This window comes from Pelmatolapia mariae, linkage group LG2, assembly GCF_036321145.2.
Source record: "Pelmatolapia mariae isolate MD_Pm_ZW linkage group LG2, Pm_UMD_F_2, whole genome shotgun sequence".
Taxonomy (NCBI): Eukaryota; Metazoa; Chordata; class Actinopteri; order Cichliformes; family Cichlidae; genus Pelmatolapia; species Pelmatolapia mariae.
Window position 1 is genome coordinate 38,643,336 of NC_086228.1, and position 26,658 is coordinate 38,669,993.

The 26,658-nt window shown below is 44.9% G+C and overlaps 1 protein-coding gene across 1 annotated transcript; it reads right to left on the reverse strand.

The window, feature by feature from the left end:
- Window positions 1–1,091: 1,091 nt before the first annotated feature.
- On the reverse strand, window positions 1,092–24,318 carry LOC134634461 (neuronal acetylcholine receptor subunit alpha-7-like). The gene is made up of 8 exons (XM_063483678.1): window positions 24,204–24,318; window positions 21,727–21,885; window positions 21,507–21,547; window positions 19,600–19,662; window positions 17,083–17,275; window positions 10,873–10,959; window positions 1,471–1,647; window positions 1,092–1,387 (listed from the first exon to the last, which is right to left on the reverse strand). The coding sequence occupies exons 1-8, from the start codon at window positions 24,316–24,318 to the stop codon at window positions 1,092–1,094; spliced, it is 1,131 nt and encodes a 376-aa protein (XP_063339748.1).
- Window positions 24,319–26,658: the final 2,340 nt, after the last annotated feature.

The following is a 26,658-nucleotide window of genomic DNA, read 5'->3' on the forward strand; positions in this document are numbered from 1 at the left end:
ATAAACCAAGACAAGAGTTATCAAACCCACCTGCCCTGTGTGCAAAAGTAACTGCCCCCTAAATCTGATAACTGGCTGTTCAACCCTCGGCAGCAGACCTGCAGTCTCATGTTTGTGATCCATTCAGGGAGTCTTTCACATCACTGTGGAGGAATTTTGTCTTCTTTTCAGGATTATTTGAATTCAGACACACTGGAGGTTTTCCAGCATGAACGCCTGATGAAGGTCACGCTGACGCACCTCAGTCTGATTGAAGTCCAGACTTTGACTCGGATGCTCTTGGAGTAATTTTGGAAGGTCGGTCACTCCTGGCACGGCTCAGCTCTGTTCCAGGTTCTCTCCATGTGTGGATAACGGCTCTCGCTGTGGTTCACTGAACATCTTTATAAGTGATTTCTGACTCAGCAGGTCTGGCTGAACCAGGCCTGGGTGTGGCAGTGAAACCCAGCTTTACAGAAATGTGGTTAATCACAGTTACTTCATGATGTATTAAGAGTAGGACAGTTATTTTTTCCACATAGGGAAGGTAGGTCGGGATAACTTTTTTCTTTTTAAATAAAGTTATCATAAAAAAAAGTTGTTTGCTTCAAAGCACAGGCTGCTTGAAACCAAATCATCTTTTCAAAAAGTCTTAATTCAGTTCTTCAATCGGGATCCTCAGTTGGTTCTAGAAAAATCCAGAATTCTGTTTCATTTTGGAGCAAAAGAGACGTCCAAATTTGTGAGTGTGGTTAATTATTTTTCAACAGTTTCTTTAAACCTGGATTTTCTGCTTCTCCAGCACTGAGAGAAGCGCCATCACGAACTAAACTGAAGAGTCTGAAACAAGAATGAGGTCTGGAGCGGCTGAACAAGTGTTTGCTGTAAGTGAGTAAATGTGCAAAGGTCACAGTGGGAATCCACAGAGGTTCAGTCCTGAATAAAGAAAAGTACAGCTATGACATATTTCTGATTTGAAGGATAATTGTTTCTACGAGGACACGATGAGGGTGAAGTCAAAGCGCTGAGACCTAGACGTTGGTTTCGGTTTGCACGTGAGATTTCTCCATAAATATAAAAATAGAGACACTCGTTCGTCCTGTCTTCCCTCCTTAGCTGAAGAAGTCTTTGGAAATGGCTTGCACAAAGTTGGGGGCGGACATGAGGATCCCGATGGTGCAGAGGATGGTGAAGAGCGAGAACGGCACCAGGCAGAGCCGGTCGATCACCGCCGCGGCGAACTTCCACTCGCTGCAGACCGTCTCCTCCTCGTCTTGGCCGCGGAAACGCCCGGCGATGTATCTCACCTCCTCCAGGATCTGGTTCAGCTCCGTCTCCAAGGCCGAACCCCCAGCTGCTCCCCCTGCTCTTCCTCCAGCTCCAACCTTCCTGCTCTCAGCGCGTCTTCCTCAGCACCGACGCCGCCTCCAATGAGCCGCAAGCACATGAGCTCAGGGTCAGCGGGGGATCCGTAGTGGAGTCCTTCCACACCCCTGAAGCCGACGTAGAGGAGGTTGCCGTTATTTACCTGTGGGTTGTGCTGCAGCGAGCCCTGGCTGACGCTGAGCTCCAGGCTGGACAGGCTGCCGCGCCGACGCTTGGCGGCGTTGTGACACGCCGGCGCATCCTCAGGAACCAGGCACACCAGTTCAACAAAATCACATGAGTCTAAAGAAGAAAGAGAAGAAAGTCATTATTTCAAAGTAAATTTGATTTATTTTTCTGTTATCAGAGTTCCAGTTTTGCGATTCTGTGTTTTGGTTCCTTGGAACTTACGATTGCAGTGCTGCTGTGCACTGTGGACAAACATCTGTGCTTTGTTCAGATGCAGCTTTGCAAACCTCAGCTGTTCTTTCTGTGTCTCAGGTTTAGTTTTTTAATTGAACCATTCACAGTATTTTATTGTTCTCTGATCACAGACATGAGGATGCTCACTAAGAGCACAACCAGTGTGTCAGTCTGTCATTACACCGCCATGAGACTGTGATGGTGAAACAGAGCAGGGCGATATGGCCAAAAATATATATCACGATATATATTTGAAAATTTGCGATAACGATATAATTTCTGCGAGACAAAATACAACTCCACAACTTTACTAGCGCAAAAAAACCCATCCATTTAACAGTGCAAATGCAAATTCCTTGCTGAAACTTTAACCAAAAGGCATTTCCAGTAGAAATGGGCTGACATATCCTGAGCATAACCATGTATAATATCCACTGAAGTTAAAAAGAGTTGCTTTGCAACATTAAACTGCAGTGTGCCAAATAAAAAAGTCAAATACGTATTTTTCGGACCATAAGGTGCACGGGATTATAAGGCACATTAAGCGAAACAAAGCAGTCAGATAAATCAAACTTTATTCAACTCATTCTTTTTGCTTCCTCCACTTCTGTACCATTGATTCATTAATGCTGTATTCTATCACAGCTGCTCTGTTTCCATGTTGTTGCAGTATATTAAAGACTAACCTCGTATTGTGGATGGATTATCTCAGTTGTTCTCCTGACTGAAGTTTGGTCCGTTTACAGCATCCTGCCATGCGATTGCATTTGTCCCTAACCATCAGGAACCTTCATGTTAACTTTTATCGAGTGGAAAAGTGTTAGCGTTCATCCTCCAGCTTCACTGTTTATGTTATGCTAACACAGCTGTGTCGCTAGCGAGCACGTAGCACAGTGGTTCCCAAACTTTTTTTGCTGGGCCCCCTTTGTTTTACAAGAAAAATGTTCACGCCCCCCCGCGCACACACAAACACATCCTCCAACCACACACACCCATATTTTGCTCCATTGCGGTTTATTTCACACCTCAAACATTTAGTAAACAATTAAGCAAATACAAGTAAACTGCAATAAATCACAGGTAGTAATAAAATAAACTACTAACTCTTTTACGCTACGTCCGCACCTACACGGGTATGTTTGAAAACGCAGCTGTTTCGTCCACACGTAAACGGCATTTCGAATCACTGAAAACAGAGATTTTTTAAACTCCTTTTTCGCGTCTACGTGTGGACGAGGAATACAGAGTTCGTCACGCAACGTCAAAGGTATGTGCCTTTTTTCACGTCACGCTGTGCGCCACGTTATTGTTTACATGAGATGAATTGCAGAATGGCAGATAGAGACACAATACTGTTAATCTGACTATCTGCAGGTTTTACACGCTTACATTTACACACACAGTTACTGTCCCTCCATTTACAAAGGCAGAGGCGTCACGGTGTGATTATTTTACATGTAGTTGTTTTTTTCCTGTGTAATAATATTCAACATTGCTGTCAATAGATTTTTCAAAAAATGCCTCTCTGTGGAAATTGGTTTAAAAACATAAAAAACTGTGGGATACTGTTTGTCCGTGATTTGGACAGCGGGGGACAAATCGTGGCAGGATCAGCCTGATATTATTTGTATCCCACTGTAACTTTACTGTATAAAGAGCTAACATCGCCAAAATGTCAGGAGTAGTTAGTCATTACAACAAGTGTTTGTGAACTAAAAATCAAGAATGTGGGATACTGTTTGTCCGTGATTTGGAGAGCCCAGCGCTGCTCCCGACGCAGGGAAAACCAATTCAGCAGATGAGACCTACCTCAGCACTTGTGCAGGTGAAGCCAAAGGGAAGATATGCTTCACCATATTTTATAGTCTTTGCTTAGAATGAAGTTGGTTTGGAAACATATTCAGCGATGCTTCATCTCCTGCTTTGCGTTTGTGTGGGAGCCCCGTCAAAAACCTGTCCATGATGCTAGCAGTGTCCAAGCGTTGTTTTTTGTTTTTTTTCCCCCTTTTCATACCCCCCCTGCAATGGCTCTGCGCCCCCCACACTTGGGAAGGTCTGACGTAGCACATCGTTGTATACCACCTAGTCCAACTTCAGTAACCCTACAAACGTCACTGCTGTTTAGTTTTCTGTCTTCATTCATGTTGGAAGTGACAGCAGAGCTGTACGTTTGAATTTTTTCAGAAATCTCTCAGTCAGAACATGCTATATCATGCTTAGGTAACTAGCGAAACTAGCGAGCTAACTTCCGCTAACTTCCTGCTAACTTCTAACTCCGTTGAATGTAGTAAATTCTGTTTTCATGGATGCCTGGATGTTAAACATCATAGTTACACCTGGTAAAGCAGCAACGCTGATTGTTTTATTAAAGATGGAAGAATTTAGACAGTTTTTAACTCTCAGTGATGTTCGTTTGACTTCGGGACCTTAAAGGACGGAGTTTAGGACCCAGATTGCTCCCAGATTTGCGAGCACCTTAGTCCGACAAATACGGCAATAACGACGGCCTGCTTGCATGTTCTACAAAAAAATGTGCTTTGTTGTGTATCTGACGGACAAACACCAAACCAGTTCAGTTGCACCATTTTTACAAACCAATTCTGGTTCATCCATTTCACTCAACAATCTGCTTGTCACAATCAGCAGGGCTGACTGTGTGTAGAGTGAAGGGTGGACCCAAATGCAGACGGAAACAAAAAAAAAAAGAAACAGAAAACGAGCCGTTTATTGAGGCTGGCAAAATAACTGTAAACAAAAGGCAAAAGGCAAGGCTAACAATAAACTAAACTGGGTGAGCTAAATTAACTTAAAACCTACAACAGGAACATGGACTTGACATGAGGAAACTTGACACAACTTCTTGGCTTGCAAACAAAGCAGATGATCTGACAACGACACACTGAAAACAGAGGACTTATATACACAGGAGGTGGTTAGGGGAAGTGGGAACACATGGAGGAACAGCTGACTGACATGAGCCTAATGACAGGACAGGGGAAGTGAAACTAAATACAATGAACAAAGAACACATGACTCCTTCAAAATAAAACAGGAAACACTGAAACTAGACATGACAACACAAGCTTAACAGACCTAACACGTGATGAACGATACAAGAACTCAAACATAGAAACCAAGGAAACAATAAATAATAACTGCCTTTCCTTAACTAAAGCTAAACAGGAATGACACATAAACTAATCACAAATCTAAAATGAGACAAATACAAAATGAACTCAGAGCGCTGGGTCAGAGACCCAGCCTGTGACACTGCTTTCCCCATTCTCATTCTCCGTTACCGCTGTGCTTTTTCGGCACTGCGCATGCGCGTTTTACCCATATTCTATCGCGATATTTCATTTTCTTATCGTTGCCTAGCATTGTACCGGTATTACCGTGAACGGTATAATATGGCCCAGCCCTATGGTGAAACGAGGAAATTTCTTCTTCAGAAGAAAAATGAACTCATTAACAAGCAGATCCTTTATACCAAAATGTTTTTCCTCATTTGTTAATTACTGATCGGGTATCAGTTTGGATTTACTTGCTTACAGTGTAGAAGAGTTGCAGAAATATCTGGGAAATCAGAAGCTCATTAATATACAAATGCAAGCAGAGAGAAGCTCTGAAGTCTGATCAGATCACCTCCTCCATATGCATGTATGAAGCTTCACATGTTCACACGTTCACGAGAAGTCAGAGAGCAAAAGAGTCACGGAGAGGCAGACTAATTACAGCGTACTTATCTGAAAGTTGACTTTACAGGGTGCGTAAGTAAGGAAATATTTACGTGATTAAAATTCATTTATGCACAAACGTGTTTATGCGGAACAAATGTGCACGAGTGAGAGAAATACGAGCTCCGTGTGCGACGCAGGAGGAGTGGGCAGATAAAAACAGAGCATGAATAAAGTGGGAGGGGGGGCTGCTCACCTCTCCGAGGAAATCTTCTCCAGCAGTCCAATATCTCACTGCACACACACACACTCATTAAATATTTAGCTGTCAAACACAGTGTTGATGGACGGAGTCTGAACATCAGTCGGTCCTCAAACTGCTCAGTCTGAGTCATCCTGAGGAGCACGGACAGCACCTTAAATTACAGCCATTTCATTTCTTTCCTGTCCGCGTCCGTCACAGTCTGCCTGGATTTCCTTTCCTTTCACGTTCTTTAAACTTCTCTTCACTTCCCACAAAAGCACTGAAACCCTCCAGACTCAAACTTCTGCTCTAAAGCCGTTTCCTTCTCCCTGAGACTGATGGTCACACAAACCTCCACAGCAGCCGCTCACACGGTTTGAATGTCAAACTTTCTGCAGGTTTAAAGAATAATGCAACATCTCGAACACCTCTTCTCAAAATCTGCATTCGTAGTTCTGCAAAAGCTGTGTGAAATATTTTATTTCTAAATATCAAATCTGGAGTATTTGAGTAAATATTTGTTTCTTCCTGATTTCTTATTTTTGTATTTGTCACATTTTCATAAACAAACTTTACATTTTAGACAAAGATGATCAGAGTAAAAACAAAAAACAAGACGCTGTTTCCGATGACATTTGATGAGTCATCATGTTTTCGCACTATCAAAAAGCTAATATGAATTTTTTCCCCTCATAACTCCATAACTACAGGCAGGAATATATTTAAACCAATTTTACTTCGACTCCTATCATACTGCTGACTGACAGCTGTGTTTGGATTTTAAATTCTTTCAACAGCATTGGAACTGACCCTCCGGACCCCAGGAAGTGTCCCGGCGATCCTGAGAGGCAGACCGCCACTGCAGCCGTGTATATATGAACCATTTCTGTCCTGACCCCAGCCCTGTGCAACGACACCAGAGCAACACTTTGATTCAGAAAAATGTTGACAAGTCTTAAACCTCAAACGAGTCCTCTAACACAGCGGTCCCCAACCCCCGGGCCTCGGACCGGTACCGGTCCGTGAGTCGTTTGGTACCGGGCCGCGAGAGTTGAGGTTCAGGTGTGAAATGTATGCTTTTCAGGGTTTTTATCGGTTTTCAGCGTTATTTTGTTATCGTTTTTATCGTTAACTCGGTTTTCCTGGGTCTTTTCGCGTGTGTTATGAATAAATCTTCCTTTTTTCGGTACCGGTACTAGTTTTATTTTGTTGTATTTATCCACGACACCTTAAAGGCCGGTCCGTGAATATATTGTCGGGCATAAACCGGTCCGTGACGCAAAAAAGGTTGGGGACCGCTGATCTAACAGATGTGAAAAGACAAGTTTTATAAAATTTCATCACTCTGACGGTCTTACGCTCAGAGAGGTTCTCACAAAGACATCTTAAGCCTTTACAGCATGCTCAGTACTGGAAACTCAGAGTTTCAACCCTTAAAGGGTTTTTGGAGAATTTACAGGTTCAGCTAATAAACATTTAACTTAGTCCCCATCGCTCTACGTGATCCATATGATTCCTGTAGAGACCTGTACCCTCCTGTGCATATGGGGTCGTGCACAAGTTATGTGACCTGTGCTTTGCTCCCATCTGCTCAGCCCTCGGACCAGTTACAGAACAAGACAAACCAATAACGTCGGGTTTGTTTGTTGGGCTCGGCCTCAGTCCGTATCATAGGTCTGACTGTTACTGATGAGAACCTGAAACCTGTCAAGGATTTGACTTAACCTGGCAGTCCAGTCAGGACAGAGCCCAGCAGGACTACATGCTCAGGCTGAACGAGGCACAGGCTGTTTCTAGAAGGCTCTACTCCACCTGGAAACCAAGCAGGAGACCAAGACAACAGCAGTGCTGCATCCTCCTCTGTGGCTCTGAGTGTTGACCCATCACCAAGAAGGGCTTCACTGAATATGCGACATCTTCCATTCAGACCAGTGTTCAAAGACTGAACTGCACAGAAGAACTGTTTGCAGAAACATCTCAGCACTTCAGATTGTTCCAGAAGAACATTTGTGAGAACAGACGCTGATGTTGGACAAGAACACCTCAGTCTGCACTCTAATTTAATCTAAATGTGTTCTGTCGGGTTGGGGCCAGGACTCTGTGCAGTCAAGTTCTTCTGCGCCAAACTGACTCATGGACCTGGACCTTGCTTTGTGCACTGGTGTGCAGTCATGTTGGAACAGGAAGGCACCATCCCCAAACTGTTTCTACTTTACTTTCCACTGACTCTGCAGGAAGTTGGCGACCTCTGCGTCTCAGCATCTCCTGACCCCGCTCTGCGATTTACGTGGCCTACAGCCAGTGTTGGGAAGGTTACTTTTAAAATGTATTCCACTACAGATTACAGATTACATGCCCCAAAATGTATTTTGTAACGTATTCTGTTAAGTTACTCAATGAGAGTAACGTATTCTGAATACTTTGGATTACTTAATACATTATCATGCTTTTTACAACCACATGAATGTACTATTGCTGTGGGATTTATTACTATTACTGAAGGCTACTCACCATACCAATACCAACTAGATGTTTAAATCTTAATATAAATGAGTAACAGTAGGTGGACATTAGGTAAGGCTGCACTTTTAGCAGCGATCTCGTATAAAAACTATTCGGCGCGTATATAAAACAGGTCTGCAGCTCTGAACCGTAGTAAAGGGACCTCTAGCTAACACGTCGGGTTCGTGTCGGGCTCGTAGCTGAAAACTAGCTTTACTTTGTTGTCTGGGTCAACTTTGCTAGCAGAGACAGAGAGAGGCGTTGAAAGGCTGCTCCAACAGAACTTATTGTTTCGGAGGAAAACACGAACACAGTGTACAGTCGAGTCTTAATAGCTTACTTACAGCTGGGCTCGTCAGGCACTCTTCTTGGCTGCAGTGGTTATTATTATATTTACATGCTTCCAGCTCCCGTTTCTGCTCGGTGACAGCTCGTACGTTTCCTTTCTCTCCCTCCCTCGCTCACAGACACATAACGGGTATGGCAGTCCATTCTCCCTGCAGCACGGACTACACTACCCATGAGGCTACATGCTTTAGGGCGATGCCTGTAACACTCTGCCTATTGCCTTCATATTAGATCATTTTGTGAATAATAATTTTAAAAATATTTCTTCACTTCATTATGTGGGGTGTAGTAGAGGTGACATGGGCCACGAGACTGAGACACAGGCTTTAGAGCCTCTTAATGCTGTTTTGTTTGGGGCGTGGAATTACCAAAGATAGAGAGACCATAGCCTAACTTATGAAACAGGAAAAGACCGCCATGTAATCCATTTATTTCAACAGAGTAACTGTATTCTGAATACCACATTTTAAAACAGTAACTGTAACGGATACATTTACTCATATTTTGTATTTTAAATAAATAACGGTGGTACATGTGTTCTGTTACTCCAACACTGCCTACAGCTTGATGGCTGGTTGCTGTTGTTCACAGTCCCTTAATCCCACTAACAGCTGACTGAGGAATATTTAGTAGTGAGGACATTTCCTGACTGGACTTGCTGCACAGGCGGCGTCCTATCACGGTACCACACGGCAGATGCAGTCTGCCTAGTTTCTGATTTTATTCACCTGTGGCCATGGAGGTGACTGGAACCTGAATTCAGTGATACTTTTGGCAATATTTGAATATTATCTTTGGCATCACCATCAGTCATTCATGTCATCTGAGTTTGAGAAACCTGCAGCCAAAACTCTGGCTTTACTTTGAACACACGTTCGGTGAGTTCATCTGTGCAGCTTCTTGTTTGCCTGTGTGTGACACGTGTGGGGGGACGCCTGTGACAGCCTGTTCTCAGGTGTCTGTTCTCCTGCACGCTTCATTCATTCAAACTGAAACAAACAAACTGCTGGACTCCTCGTGTGATCGGAACGCACAGCCTCGTCCTCCTCACAGCTTCACCTTCACACCTCAGCGGTCGTCCCTCCTCTTCCTCAGCAGGAACATTCACATTCATAAGAGGTCACCTTCACACACCCGACCGTGACACACACACACACACACACACACACACACACACACACACACACACACACACACACACACACACACACACACACACACACACACACAGGTAAGAGTTCTGACCTTCAAACTAAATTCTGCTTTAATGGAATCTTGTTCAGAGCCCCAAGTGTGTGTGCGTGTGTGCTGTGTGTGCGTGCGCGTGTGTGTAGTCATTCTTTCTGAAGTTTCTGAAGGAAGCTGCTGTAAAATAAATAGGGTCTGTATTGATAGTCAATCACAGAGCTCGTTAAGGACCTGGAGCTCATTAAAGCTGACTCGGCACAACGTAGAGACCAAACTGGACTCCTCGCTGAGAAATCAGCGCATGCTGGAGCTACATAATTAAAATGGAGAAGAAGAAAAGAAGCGGAGTGACTGACCCACTGTGGCATGTGTTTAACACAGTTTAGAAAGCTCTGTTTATGAGTTGTGGTTGTGGAAGCAACAGTCTAAACTGAGAATCCAAGGCCTGCCTCTACCCAGGGACATGCGGTCACCAAACCAAAAACCATCTGCCCCTTGGTAATGCCTATAAACTATGTCCATAAAAGCTCTAAGGTGAATGAGTGACAAGGGAATACATCTGAGTGCCAGAAATACAGGCACAGGTGCCAAATAACCTATAATAACAGACCTGAGTCTCCATATATACCAAGGGACCAGGTTCACAAAACTCATGTAGTCTGCTCAGGCACCCTCAGGTATCCACGAGAGGATAATGCCAATCAGAAGTCTTGGTCCACGGTTTCACTGAACTCCTCCCACACCTGAAGTTTTGCTTGGCCTCCCAACAGGGTAGCAAACTGTGCAAAAATGTAATAAGAGCTTAAAACATGACCCTATTTTAATTTTCAGGAGGACAGATTTGTTCAGGCAAGGCTGAAAGGAAAATCAGCACCTGTGAGCCTGATTCCACTCTTTGTTCAGCCAATTCCTGTCGGATGTTTTTCAGAGTTTTTGTCCAGCATGAGTAAAATACATCATGGATGTACTGGCAAACCGAAAGTAATGATGGAGAGTAGGCCTACAGCACAGGAGGGATTTTATATGGTGATTATGAGCAGCCAGCAACAGATTTCCAGTGCTGGCTTCCAATTATAACTCCATCACAGGAAGAGATAAGATGATGGAGGGATTAAGGATGAGCAGCGTAATCTGAGGGAGGCTCACCTATGAGCGGAACGGAGTTTGAGGTTGTTGGCATGATCTCGGCCACGAGCAGCATGAAGACGGTCAGAGAGAGCAGCACGGTGATACCTGCAGGCACAAACGTGTCATCAGCTTCATGTTTTTAGTGCGCTCATCAATTTCACAGTGTTCTGACATCTTTTATAATTTTATATTGAATACAAGCTTATTCGTTTTATTTTGTTTTTGTTTTGAACCTTTTTGGAAATGTGGAGGATCTAATCTGCTGGTTTCCATTAACGAGGCTCCAGGTTAGCGTCTCTGTCAGAATCATCCACAGCTCAAATTCATCACCATTTGCTGCTCATTCATATAAGAAACGACTTTAAAGCTTGAGTAAGTGTGCAGAGATCCATCATTACCTTTTCATGCCTTTCTGTTCTCACTTATGATGATGGGTTTGGATTGCAGCGATGGGCACAGATTATGACAAAACAAATGAATCTCCTTCTAGCGCGGCCACTGCTTAGGCCTGTTTTGAGAGGCTAAAACGATCTGCCGTGTCTCCTATGAATATTGTGAGAATTCTGTTTGGATCCTTGTTTCTTCTTATTAAACTCGGCCTCACGCCGTTTCCTCCCAGGTGGAGTCCTTTCTACAGTCTGCTTTTGCAGAGACGATGTGTAAAAGGTCCTGTTCAGTCTCGACCCACTGGCTCAGTGAAAGTCGGATGAACTTTGGGAGATGTGAAGAGTGATGGCCCTCTTGACATTCAAGTTTGATTAAGAGCGTAAATTAAAGTTCCAGTGGAAGATGCCGTGTCTGCCGTCAGTAGCTGGAGGCCTGCTGGCACCTCCAACTTCCTGTTCCAGTACGTTTTATGGCTGATGAATGTCGACTCTGAGACATCAGTCATGTCGGGTTCAGCAGCGAGCAGGCGCACCGAGGGCTCTCGCGCTCACTTTTCGAAAAAACATCGGTGCAAATTATAAGTCTGTATCATAATGTCTGGTGTTTTCGTGTTTGTTGTTTTGTTTTTATTTTGTTTTATTTTGGGGGTGGGTTATTAGATGCTGCTCCAGCCAGAGAATCCCCCGCCGCCCCGCCCTCTCCTCCCTGTGCCGCAAGCAGCAGGCGCACCTCGCAAACGGAGGGCGCCCTTACTCCCAGCAAATGGGCGATAGAAAACCGATCGGTGCCTATGCCATTCCCAGTATGTGCTGGCTGATGTCGGGGCAGCATGAGTATGAGCAAATTTTTTTTTTTTTTTGCCCGTGATGCCGCCCCCCACCACGATGCCGCCCCGGGCAACCGCCCGTGTCACCCGTATCAAAAACCGCTGCTGGAAGCAGGTGTCCAAAACACACCCGCCATCCCCCTGACAGACTGAATACTGCTAGGACGGATATTTGTAAGGACCAGCCTGATCACCGTCCTGTTCTGTTTTCCGCCACTGCACAATGTTCTGTTGCTGCAGTTAAAGTTCCTTCACGCCGCCACCGGATCATCAATACCCATGTACCATCCCAGTTTTCTGCTGCTTTTAGCAACTCTGAGCTCTCCACGGTGGACTGGATTGACTCCCCGTGTGCAGAAGATTTAACTGCTCTTTTTAACTCAACATGCACTTCTATTCTGGACTCCATCGCTCCCCTAAAATCACTCCGGCCCAAAGCTCACGCTGAACCTTGGATTACAGACTCTGTTCGCGCTCTCAGGCGCTCCTGCAGGAGTGCTGAGAGAAAGTGGAAAAAGGACAAGCTGCAAATCTCCTTCAATATCCTGAGAGATTCTCGTTTAGCTTATCAGAAAGCTGCTAAAGACGCTAAGTCCACCTACATATCTAACCTGGTTAGCAGTAATGTCCATAAACCTCAGACATTGTTTCGCGTTTTAAACTCCATTGTTGATCCTCATACGTCCACTTGCCTCACACCTTCTGTCACCCTTTGCAATGACTTTTTATGTTTCTTTGTTAATAAGATTTCCCTTCTGCAGTCTGTCATTCCACCTCCACCTTTAAAACCCTGTGTTCCTCTCCCATGCCAATCTGCCTTTAATCAGTTTGAGCTAATTTCTCTTTCTCAGCTGCATGAAACAGTCTGCAAGGTCAAATCCACCAACTGTTCCACTGATGTTATTCCCTCTCGTCTTCTGAAACAGGTCCTGGACTCAGTTGGACCTTTCCTTCTGGTCCTGATCAATGCCTGTCTCAGCTCTGGTTGTTTCCCAACACTCTTTAAGCATGCTGTTGTTCAACCTCTCCTCAAAAAGCCTAACCTGGATCCATCTATACTCTCTAATTATAGGCCCATCTCCAATCTGCCCTTTCTGTCCAAAGTATTGGAACGAGTGGTCTTCAGGCAGCTCCAGTCATTTTTAGACAACAACAGTCTCTATGAGAAGTTTCAGTCTGGTTTTAGAGCTCGTCATAGCACTGAAACCGCCTTACTGAGAGTTTTTAATGATTTGCTTTTGACTGTAGACTCTGGTCATGCTGCTGTCCTAGTAACCTTAGACCTGACAGCAGCCTTCGACACTGTCGATCACAACATACTGTTATCCCGCCTAGAACACTGTGTCGGTCTGCAAGGTACTGTTTTGAAATTCTTCCAGTCCTACCTGGATAACAGGAGTTTTTCTGTTCACCTTGGTGAACTGTCATCTCCCAGAGCTCCTTTAACTTGTGGTGTACCTCAGGGGTCCATTCTAGGCCCCCTGCTGTTTATTCTGTATTTGCTCCCTCTGGGCGATGTGCTGCGCAAACATAATGTGTCCTTTCATTTTTTTGCTGATGACATTCAGATCTACCTCCCACTGAGGTTTGACTGTAAGGACTCTTTGCAGCCGTTATTCTCCTGTCTGTCGGACATTAAGACTTGGATGGCTCTTAACTTTTTACATCTAAATGAAAGTAAAACTGAAGTCATTGTGTTTGGGCTTCCTAAAGACCCTAACCCTTCCTTTGATTTTATGGTACCCCTAAGTTCTGAATGTACTTCCTCCATTAAGAGCCTCGGTGTTACTTTTGACAGTGCTTTTAAATTTGATAAACAAATCAGCTCCGTAGTCAAGGGATCTTTTTATCACCTACGGATTTTAGCTAAAGTCAAGTCCTACCTGTGCAGGAACGATCTAGAAAGGGTGGTCCATGCTTTTATTACTTCACGGCTGGACTACTGTAACTCCCTTTATGCTGGTTTAGATCATTCCTGTTTGCATCGCCTCCAACTGGTGCAGAACGCTGCTGCTTGCATGCTGACCGGTTCCAAAAAGAGATACCACATCACTCCGGTCCTCTGCTCTCTCCACTGGCTCCCAGTTGCTTTTAGGATTGATTTTAAAATTTTACTGCTGGTTTTTAAGGTTCTTAACGGAACTGCACCTCCTTACCTGGCAGAGCTTCTTAGCATTTACTGCCCTAGGAGATCTTTGAGGTCAGCAGATTTGATGCTTTTAGATGTTCCCAGGTACAGATTAAAGACTAGGGGGGAGAGGGCTTTTGCTGTGGCTGCACCCAGACTGTGGAACAGTCTACCCCCTCACATCAGATTCTCCACAAGCCTAGGAACTTTTAAAACTGCTCTTAAAACGCACCTATTTTCACTGGCTTTTAGCAAGGTTTAACCTATTGTTTTTAATTAATTGTTTTATTTGTGAGGCATTTTATGTACCTGTGTTTTATAGCATTTTTATTTGTATTTTATTGTACAGCACTTTGGTCAGCCTCGGTTGTTTTTAAATGTGCTTTATAAATAAACTTGACTTGACTTGACTTGAAAAAATGACAGAAACATATTTTCTGATTCTTCCAGCTGTTCAGAAATCTCTCGTTTCTGCTCTGATGTGAGGCCTTCAGAAAGCTTCACCTGAACACCATCGTCTCACACCTGCAGAGCACTTTACTGCTCTTTGTGATTTTTCTCTTGGAGTCATACCATGTTTGCTGGTGTCCGTCCCTCTGTGATGGCTGCTGGATCTCCTTCTGTGAGTGTTTTTTGCGGCGGTGGTGACTGAAGGTCGTGTTAGTGTGATAGAAACCCCCCGGTCATTTCAGGCGTCTCCCTTAGATGCCGCGGGGCATGTCAGGAGAACTCCACAGCGACAGTCTCTCTCTGGGGGATAAATCCACGGTACACGACCTTGTGGATGTCGGGAAATACGAAGAGCACGCTTCTGGTTTCATTTGTCAGTTTAAGTGCTGCTTTCAACAGAAAGCTTTAAAAGATGTGCTGAGACGCAGCCCTCATCAGCGATGACCCTCCGGTTCGGTTCACACCAACGAGGCAAACTGGATCTGATTACATACATCGCTTCACGTGTTTCATGTCCTCCTGTGCTGACATCCTCTCTCCTGCATCCTTCTTTCCTTATCGTTCAATCGATGAGGCGTGAGTTTCTCAAAATGGGCTCATTGAGTGCAGCACGGATAAGATCTTGGAAAGGCTACGGCTGCTGTGAATACTCAGAATAAGATCTCTGAGCGCAAATTGGATCACATCTCGGGGAGGCACACTGTCGTGAGTTTTTCAGAATCGGCTCCTTGAGCACAAGAATGACAACATCACAGAACGCAAGTATGGCAAAGCTCACGGCTCTCCAACGGGAGATTGAGAGACCAGTGTTGGACTGTAGAACTGCTTTGAAATTCATATAAGCTGTTCGCACTAAAGTAAAAACCACCATCACTTCATGCGGATGCCTTCTCGGCGCCAGCTGCGGTCGCAAGGCTGGAGCTGAACAACAACACCCTGATAACGACTGTGTTTAGTCTGTTCCTTCCCACTCCATGCAAGGCCACCTGGGTTGGCTGGAAGACTGTTTACTTAGCCTGGCAGGGCGAAGGACGCTGTCTCAGCTGAACTCTGGACACGCACACACATACATATACACTGATATGCACACACTCATCCCCCCTCCCTTTCCAAACGCCTTCGACACTTATTCCCTTCCGATGCTGACGGTGGATCATGGAGACCAGCGCACAGGCTGCAGGCCCGGATGTACTGTCTACATTGGCTGTCTCTCACCCTTTACCCACCCCTGTTGCTTGTCATGTGTTTCTTTGGTGTATTAAGAGTTTTTTCATGTGCTATGTGCAGAGGTGTTGTTTTTTCTGTTCTCAAACTGATCTCCCTGTTGGAGCTCAGTCTGGGGGGAGTTATTTTTTTCTCCTTATCTTTCCTCATGTGGTGCTTTTTCCATGTTATACCCCTCTGACCTGTCTTCCCCATGTGATGTTTTGTGTATTGTATGTATGGTCGGAGGGTAAGATGGCGCTGCCATTGCGTGCAATAGGTCGGCGGCCTTATGAAATTTCCCCCTTGTGGGACTAATAAAGGTATATCAATCAATCAATCAATCAATGATTTAACGCGCAGTGAAAGTGGTCAGATTTCCAGGGAGCGATTTACAGAGAGAAGCTCAGGTATGATTTTTGTCCCTTAACTTTACTCATAAACAATCCTCCAGTCTCCAGTTATAGTTCTAGTGTTGGGATTGAGTGGCGTCTGTCTTTAAAGAAAAGTGCATGCAACATGTTCACAATAAAAGAAGGTGAATATCAGGTGGATGTGAACAGAATTAGCGGGTGACTCTCTCATGTCGGGTAATCGCTGTTCCAGATGGGCTAGGGCCACTTCAGAGAGAGTATAATGGACCCGACTGTGCTAAAGTTATAGAATATGTGCAGTCTCGGGTTATTTCACAGAGTTTATTTTTCTACGCAGGATGTTTAATTGTGACATCATTTTCTGACTGGTGCAAATTTCAGCAAAACGTCGAACTGAAGCTCAACCAGGAGAAGCAGAACATCTTACAGGTAACGACCTCGAATGAAAACACGTTACATCTGTATTCCAGTAATGTATTCTTTCAGATCAGAGCACATTTCTGTGCCTTTGTGTGACTCGATGTTTTGGGCTTTTCTCCATCCTGCTTTGTCTCCTTTACCTGCCTGAAAGCCTTCGTGTTGGACTGTTCCTGCTGCTCTGCTCACACTAAGGTGGAAGCATTTCTGTATCTGAAACCAGCTGTGAGTCTGTTTCTGCTTCTTCCTGTTTAAAAGGACTTTTCCTCCCTGCTGCCGCTGGGCGCTGCTCATTTGGTTTTTCTCTGTAATCTTGTGCCTTTGCCTCTGTTCACACTGAACACTCTCACAGTGTGTGAATTTTACTAGTCTGGAAAGTCTTTGAGGAAGTACTTAAGAATCGGAGTAACTGTCATCACCGATAAAGAGAGCTGAGCGCTCACTCAGGGAGATCTTCTCTCCGGAGTCAGCGGGCAGCAGGAAGACGAGGAGGGCGAGGGTGGAGATGAGGACACAGGGGATGAGGAGGTTGAGCCCATAGTAGAGCGTCCTCCTCCTCATCACCACGGTGAAGGTCACGTCAGGGTACGGCTCCTTACAGCAGTCGTAGAAACGCTCGTTCCTTCGCCCAGGAACCTCGGCGCACAAACAGGAAAACACCGACGGTGACGTCAAAGAAACCACAAACCTCGTTCCTCTGAGGGGAAAATGATCTGCTGCCCCTATAGCAGAGAACATCAACATATCTCAGCATGTCTTTGAATTTAAACCCATGACAAAAATATTAAACTGGAAATGATAAAATAACTTGTTTTCTATAATCATGAAGCCAACAGTTAATGATTACACTTAGCAGCTTAATGCTAAAATTAAATCATTTTTGTATCCACGATTTTTAAAATGTACCTTTTTACAAAAAAGCAGAAAAATTCAAATGCTTTGATTATGTATTTCAATAAGTGCATTTACAGAATAAGAAACGTCATTAAAACAGTTTCTCACAGGCTTCAGAGATATTTGTGTTTTCTTGTTTTTATACCAGGTGATCTAATAAATGTGTTAATGTCATGTTTCTGGCTCATTGAACGCAGCGCTTTGACTTTTCTTGTGTTTTGGTCTCTGTCATGCATCAGTTTAGTTACTTGTGTCTTCGTCCTCTGTGCTCCTCTCTGTGTGTCTCTGTTTGTGTGTCTGGGTTTTCCCCATTTAGTTCCCATGTTCCCCTCCTCGTGTTTAGTCCATGCCTCCTCGATCTGTCGCTTGTGTTCGTCCCGTCCTCTGGACGTGTTCCATAGCCGTTTTCACCTCTCGTCTCCCACTGTCACTTCCCTGTTCCCCTATTCGTGTGTCTTAGTCTGCCCTTTTCCTGTTTTATTTTGACAGTCTTCTGGTCGATGTTCAGTGTGTTTAGTTTTGCTTCAGGTCTTTGTTCAGGTCTTATCAGCAGACCGCGATGATGGATGCAGCTCCTGTGTCAGAAAATGATAATAAAACGCTTGTGCAGAATCAAGGCCAACGTTTGACGTCTTCATTTGAACCAGCGTCATCTGGATCTGCACTAAAATTTAACGAGTTCTCCCGACGCTGGGAAAACCGAGTCTCTCCAACAAACAGACGGCGATCACGCGCCACAGACGAGAAGAAAAGCTGTGACAGGTGTGTGTGACGTGGCTTTTCCTCCAGGTAAACTGAACGGTCGCTGCTCGGCCAGCACGAAGAAGGCAAGTTCAGCTTACAAAAAGCTCGTTTACTCGCCTGCGACGCCTGCTGAGGACGGCTGACAGTAACGAAGTCTCCTCAGGGTTTATCACTGCAACAAGAATCTGCCAGTGACAGGTTTATTTAGAAATATTAAAAACACAATGAATTAAAAAAAGAGCACATGACATAACGGCCTCACAACAACAGCTTCTACTCCTCCCTCTGGATCCTCAGAAAGCTAAACCATGACCCAATGCACTAATCCACCAAAGACTTCCTCCCTCTTTGGGATAAACTTCAGAAAAGTGTAAAATATCAATCATAAAAGCTGTGGCTGCTTTACTCTGATTGGACTGAGCTGTACCGGGCACTCCATGCTACGATATTATTGTGATTATTAACATTTTAATAATGCTGAGTATTGTAATGTGCAAGTTAGTAATTCCATGCAATCAGTTTCTGATAAAAATGCAGTGAGATAAATGAGTGAGAATCACACCTCTGTGTCTGTTGACGTCCACAGAAAGTCACATTTCCCACCTGCACTTGCAGCCTCGCAAGGCTCAATCAGACTGAAGGCAACATGTTGACAGTCTGTCTTCATTAGACTGCAATTATTTGCAAACCTTCAACAATCTCTCTGAGAGTCACTGCAACTATCTGCACAAAGGCTGCAACGCTGCAACAGTAAGTGTGCAACACCTTCAAGCTCTGGCCACTCGTTTTGTTTCGCAGATGTAAGGAGGACGGCGTCCTGGTTTTACTCGTGTGGCGGAGCCGTTAGCTCGCGCTGAATTATGAGGCAGCTTCGTCGAGCCGACTGTGTTCAGCGTCTGAGATGAGCCGTCATAGTATTCCCAGAATACTTTATTTATTTAATAAAACATTGATATCTGGTGTCGCTGTATTGGTACTGTGTACTGTGCTGTAGCCCTTCCTTCACTTCCTCCTCGTCCTTTTCTGCTTTTAGGATCATCTCTGGAGGAAGTGGCAGATAAAAACTGGCGTGCAGTACGCCTGGCTGCGTTTCATTTCCCTCTACATCACAAACATGGCTCACTACATTGGTTTTAATCTCAGCTAGGTGATGGAGGAGAGTAAATAGGAAACATGATGTTGGACTTTTCAATTAAGTTCCCTCTCAACGGCCCATTGGCTGAGCAGGAAGCCTCCACGGAGGCCAGCATTCATCCTCAGCTGTCTCTCTCTCCAGTTTGCACTGAACAGAAGCTCTGAGGCTCCCTGAGACTTTGGGTAACCCTGCGCTCATCCTCACTCTGCAACTTCAGCAGAGACAGAGGACAGAGACGCTGCTGGATCACCTGCAGAAACAACAGCAGAGACAGAGAGCTCTGGACCAGAGGTCGCCGAACAGACATGACAGCATCACTCAGGTCACCTGACATCAGATTTCCTTCATATTGACTGTATTCACTGTCGGGTCTCAGTCACATGTGAAAAAGCCGACAGGCGTGCAGCGCAGACTCCGCCCTCGGGGTTTTGACAAATGTGACGAGATTTGTTAAATTATTTTTAAACACATTTGAGGCGTGATCGAAAACTTAACATAAAACTCCAGTGTGATGATCAAGCTGACCAGATCCCAACAAACTAAATGTGTAGAAGTAAATTTAAACGTCATTTGATACACAAAGAGGTGTTTATGAGGGTTATAGAGCTGCTGATGTTCCATATGGTGCTCACATGTTCTGATATTTACATGTGTACACTCAGAGCAGTAACAAGTATGAGTTGAATATTCCGAGTTGGTTTTCCTGCATCTATCCGAGTATAGGATTTCCAGGCCCCTGAGTGGGCAGTGAAGTATCATGAGGGCCGTAAACAGGAAGTGTTTTTGTTGTTGTCGAGGCGTGCAGAGAGTAAAGCTGCTGCTGAGACGGTTATTGTCTCCATCTAATAGTTCAGAGAGATTCAGAAACACATAACGAACCCTGACGTTAAACCTGGCTGATGCTCCGAACACCCGATGGACACGTTTTATTTCAACGTACACTAGAGGAAGCTCCGCCTTCCCCCAATAACCTTTAAAACTGTTACCTTTTGTTGGAGCTGATGCTTTGTAATCAGTTGTCTTCAGTAGAAATGAGTCCATCAGCTGAGCTGCAGATGTCCTGAAACACCAAGGAGCTCTCTGAGCATCACACTGCGGTTATTAGAAGGTTCCTGCTCTTCACTGTAGCTGCTTTTCTCTCATTTATGGTAATTATTTTACTGCATTTCACAAAAACCTGCAAAGACCTACAGATTTCCACCTCATGTGACCCATCGACCGTTCGCCGGTGGCTGCGGTGACTTTCAAAATCTGTTATCCTGTTTTCTTTGTCCCACATGTTCACACAGCGCTGTGAATTAAAGAGGGACTCCTGCTCACCCACTGGAGAAGTACAAGGACCTAAAAACAGGTCAAACATCATGTGAGTCACAATATTCAACAGACTGGAGCTTTGGATCTGAAACTAAAGAACTTCACACAACTTCTCTTCCTTGGTTTTCCTTGCAATGTTTTGTGTACGGATCAAAGAGGCAGCAGGCGAGACAAAGACATGCATTTGTAAACCTCCAGAGCTGCTCGGGTGATCCTGAGCTTTCTGCAGCACGCAGGCAATCAGGCAGCTTAAAACCTGAAACTGTGTCATCTGTTCAGGAGGAACCGGGACCCCCCACGTGCAGAGTGATGGATAAAATAATACAGTGTCAGTCAGTGCTCGTGTGTGATCTGGTGTGTTGTGAGCATTGTGCGTTATAAAAACGAGCCGATGCAGCGGAGGCTCTGCCTCAGGGTCATCGAGCTGCCTGCCCTTCAGGCCGCCGCGCTCGGAGGAGGATTTAATTACCGGCACGTTAATGCTGCATGGAAGCGCCGATATGAAACCCTGTTTCTCCGCAGCAGACAGACGGTGGAGACACGCTGTCGCTGGCAGGAGGAAGATCCTGGATGTAAACTAATTAAAACAGCTTGTCTGCGTTGCCCCGAACCTGCTGCTGCTCACTCGTCTCAGTGGGAATCCTGCCATGAAATGAGCTCAAAAAGTTCTAATTTTTCTCCTCCAGCTGCTGCAGGTTAGATCAGGACAGCTGGGAGCCGCGGAAACATCTGACGGAGGCTGTTTGCTCTTCCTGCATCCAGCTCATCTTTTACTCTTACCTTAGGTTCGTGCATGCAGTTCTTATCAAAGACGTTCAGGGCTGATGGGGAAACATATCAGCAGACGTCTATCAGGACAGGACGGGTCTTTGTTAGTCTGCTTTAGGTTTGGTCTGTGCCCCGTTTGTCTGACAGGAGCTGAACCAGGGACAGACGGGATCCAAAGCCACACGAGTGTTGTTGTTCTACATGTGTGAAGATGCCGATGTGTCTTACCCACGAGGTCCCACTCTCCGTTGGCGATGTATCCGGTTGATGTCAGCCTCAATCATCTGCAGGTCCAGAGACCAGCCGCCGTACGTCCACGAGCCAAACTTGAGGTCACAGCGCTGTACGTCGAAGGGAAACCAGCGGATGTAACGGGTACTCTTAAATATTCCTGAAGCAGAGATGGACATTCAGACGAGTGCTGTTAAAACAAGCTTCAGTCAAAGGTGGAAAAAAAACAAGAAGAAGACTGAAATACAGGACAGGACAGCCGTTACTGTGCTCGAGGGAAAAGGAAGAGGAGGACGGTGAGCACAGCTGAGATTACAGTTTGTATTTGACACAAAATCTATTTCAAATCACACAAAGCAGCAACGAGTCTCCGGACAAAGAGGGAAACACAGGAACAACAGAAAGCAGCATATGTGAGCGCAGATGTCGTCACAGAAGACAAGCTGTGAAGACAAACCTCACCCACTGATTGATTTTACAGATGCAGAGACCAGAAAGCAATAAAAGGAAGTTATTTCTCATGTAAACAGGAAAAGGAGCGCAGCCTCCCTCGGAGAATCACATCGCTGCTGTTTGCTTTGCATTAACTCCGCGTGGATCAGCTGGAAAAAAGATGAATGTTTAATGATCCCCGGGGAGGAATCAGGACGCCGCCGCAGCACGAGCTGACGCCTACAGCGAGGAAGAAACACCATTAAATATACAGAACACTTGAGGGTGAGACCCGGGGTAAAACACGGGGGCAAATATGGATTAGATTTTTTTATAGGGCAGCAGGCTGGAGCTGAAGGTGCTCTGAAAGGTTTTTACAGCATGTAGAAAGTTCCTATTCATTTATTTATTCTTAGTAATTTCTCAAGTTTGAGTCACACGTCCACAGTAACAAGAGGTTTGTTTGGAGGAGTAAAGGTGAGGCTGTCAAACCCGAGACCAGCGTAACAGCTGTCAGGCATGCTGGTGGTAGCATCGCGCTCGGGGCTGCTACATTAGACCAAGTGGATGGAACGAAGCAGGAGGACTGCCCGCAAATTCTTCTCAAATTTTAGTTTCACATTGTAATCCTGGAGGTTTGCTCCAGGACACTCCAGCAGGACTGTGGTCTCCAAACAGCTGTTACTGATTTCTGATTGGACGATGGCTTTCCTTTCTGCTTCTGGATCATTATAGTTCAGCTTTAAATCATTTGCAGATGCATATTGTTTGTCTTTTACTATAAAGCATCACTTTTTCTCATTTCACGGTGCTCTTTGTGACTGAATCACTTTAAAAACGGGGACAAACATCCCAGAATCATCTTTCAATCAGCGCCGCACTAAAAGACAACGTGAGTCTGTGAATCACGACCATAACTCCTCCAGATTACCTCGGGACCTCATGTTGAAGCCCCCACCAACACTCACTCACTCACTCACACACTTTGATAAAAATGGTTTTCACAGCCCTATTCCCCTCAGGGCTCGGAGGACTCTTTCACTCTTACACGTGTTATTTACTGGCTCAGTAAAAATATCAGTAGACGATGGTGTGACTAGCTCTATGAAATAAGAAGTAACAGAAAACCACTTTGATGTCCAGAGTTTCATTATCTGAATCAAACATCGGATTTAAAATAGAAAATCCAGTCTGTGTGGCGTCCTGCTGCTTCCACCATCACACTGTGAACAACAGTGAAAGACTTAAAAATATTCACCCTGAATTATGAAATTAGATGGATGGAGGAGCTTTTTTCTAAATCTGTAGTCACTTCAGCATCATTGGGTAAGTAGAACCACAAACACCTGTTAATGTTAAACAGCTGTGATTAGATGTGAATTCGGGACTGTGTAGTTGTTGTTGTCATTGTAGCAGTGGGTGTCATGAACTGGCTGTGTGGAGGCAGATGAGGACCCAAACGCAAAACTCACGGAGACAGGAACTGAACTCAAAATCACTGCTTTATTGCAGGCCTTACAACGAAACAGAACTAAACTGGGAATGCTAACAGAAGACCGAGGGAACACAGAAAGACACACAGGTTCGGGGAGGAGACATTGACGACGCGACACTGAACTGAGAGAGACATGCACATAAATACACAGAGGGTTAACAAGGGAAGTGGGAGCACACGGGGAACACAGCTGACACAGATAAACGTAACGAGACATGGCAGGAGAAACACGACACTGACGGGAGACTGTCAAAGTAAAACAGGAAGTACAGAGGTGCAGACAGGAGGAGAGAGAGAGAGAGACAGGAGAACACGGGGAGAGCACAGGCATAGCAGGCTGGGGAAACATGGAATAAAACACAAGGAGGGGAGACGAGGGTTCACAGATACAGAAGGGCACACAGAGGGTAACCAAATAAGGAACATCTTAACTGAACAACCTAGGAACCAATGCATAGATAAAGAACAAAATACAAAAATACACGACTACTAAGAATGCTGGGCCAACATGGCCCAGGATCATGACAGTGGGAGGGGCTTGTGTGTGTTACCTGGCGGCAGGTACTGGCAGTAGCCTGTGGAGTTGACCAGGATGTTGGTGTGGAATGAAGCATCGAACCTTTCATCAGCGCTGTGGGCAGAGACAGATCCACAGTCAGGGTCCATCAGCAGCCATGAGCGTTGAGTAAATCATAGTTTCATCAAGACGACAGCCGAACGCGCACACACGTGTTCTGTACATGTGCAGCCTCGGACACACAGAGCTGTGTATTTATACCTCTGACCTTCATTAGAAACTCTTCACTGAAACATAAACCACATCTCCATCGAATAAAATTCAGATTTAAATAATGTCCACTAATTCTTACAGATGTCATCAGGGTTCATTTCACCTGCAGTGATGCTTATGAGCTGAAAAATATTATTATTAAATGACTTTATTGCTTCCTCCTCCTTTTTAATGTTTTGTTTACAAAATTGCTTTTGTTAAATGTCCTTCCTTGTCACTCTGTGTTCATCAGAGCTCAGCCCACGAGGAGCTCAGACTTTGGGAAGAAGCTCCAAACATGTCAGCTGTTCCTCGTTGGCGAGAGAAGCTCGCTGGGACGGCTCTGACGGCTGAAGAGAGAAATCTTTCAGGGCCTTCTGTGGAGGTTTTATTGTTGGAACTAACTGGAAGGAGAGCCCAGAGCAGACATAGAACATGCTGGGAGTATGGCTGCACAATAAATCGCAAATTTATTGTCATCGCGATATCAGCCTGTGCGATGGGCCCATCGCAAAAGACGGCGTAAACTGCGATAATTGGGTACCTTAAAATGTTTACACACGTGCTCTAAAGAATTTACCAATCAAAGAAACCCCTTTACACATTTGACCAGTCGAATAGAGCCTTTCACGGCATTAACCAATCAAATGGATTAGAGGCCCGCCTTCTACGCAGGTGGGGCGCGAACAACGCTGCAGCAACGAGTCAGAGTTGTAATGGCTGAGAGCGAGACGCGTGACGAGAATGCTACTGAACTCGTGGCTAAAGAAAAAAATAGTACCTCACTTATTTGGAGGTACTTTGGATTTAATAAACACGACGTTCTCCAAACACAGGTACTCTGCAAAACTTGCCGAACACTCATGGCAACCACCAGAGGAAACATGACTAATCTCCACCATCATCTTCAATACAACCACAGAGAACTGTTTGAAGAGTTCCAGAAAGATAGGGCTAGCCAAACAAAGGTTGCTAATGTTAAGACAAAGAGCGCAGCAGTCCAACAGCCGTCTCTGTATCAGAGTTTTTCAAGTGGAACTCCTTATGAGAAAACGTCGAAGCGGTACAAAGAAATAACAGAGGCCATTACACATTTTTTGGCTAAAGACATGATGCCTATAAATACAGTTAGCAGAGAGGGCTTCACCAGCCTGATACATAAAGTGGACCGGAGATACCGCATCCCCTCACGAAACGACTTTTCCCATGTCGCCATTCCACAAATGTACGAAACATGCCGCAAGACCGTCATGTTTGAACTGAGCCAAGCTGAAAACTACGCAAGCACTACAGACCTATGGTCAAGTCATACAACGGAACCATATATGAGCTTCACAGTGCACTTCCTCACCGAAGACTTTGAACTGAAAACACGGTGTCTAGAGACTGTGTATTTTCCAGACTCTCACACTAGTGAAAATATAGCCCATGTATTACGTGAGGTGTTAGCCAGCTGGGATCTTAAAGAAGAGCGACAAGTGTGCATCACCACAGACAACGGTGCCAATGTTGTGAGAGCCACGGAGCTAAACAACTGGGTCAGAGTTGTTTGGTGTTTTGGACACAGGCTGCACCTTGCAATCGGTAAGTTTTATTCAAGGCAGATCTTTTTAGCAATGAAAATGTGCTATACATTATTATCAAATTGATATTGATAAGGATTACCTTTTTTAGACAACTTCAGTTATAAATTTCAATTAGTTTTTAAAAAAAGGTTTTAAACATGACAGTTTTTTTGTTTCCTCTTCTTTCTCCAGAAAATTCTATCAAAGATGATGCCCGCATTGCCCGAGCCATTGGACTTTGCAAAAAGTTAGTTGGACATTTTTGCCACAGCTGGAAAGCAAAGATGGCTCTGAAAAAAGCACAGCAGAAGCTCAACCTCCCAGAGCACACACTCATCGCAGAATGCCCAACCAGGTGGGGTTCCAGGCAGAAGATGATTGAGAGAGTCCTGGAGCAGCAGCGGGCCATTTCTGATGTCATCTCAGCAGACAAGAAATCAAGACACTTGATTCCTACTTGGCAGGATCTTGAGGTACTGGAGTCTGTCAACCAGGCATTACACCCCCTGCAAGACTTTACAGATGCCCTGTCTGGTGAGAGTTACGTTAGTGTTTCATATGTAAAACCAGTCCTTCACCTGATGAAGACGTCGGTGCTTGCAGAGAAGGAAGAACACAGTGATTTGACAAAATCAAGAAGAAAATTAAGAAGAAAATCCTCGAGTACCTGAT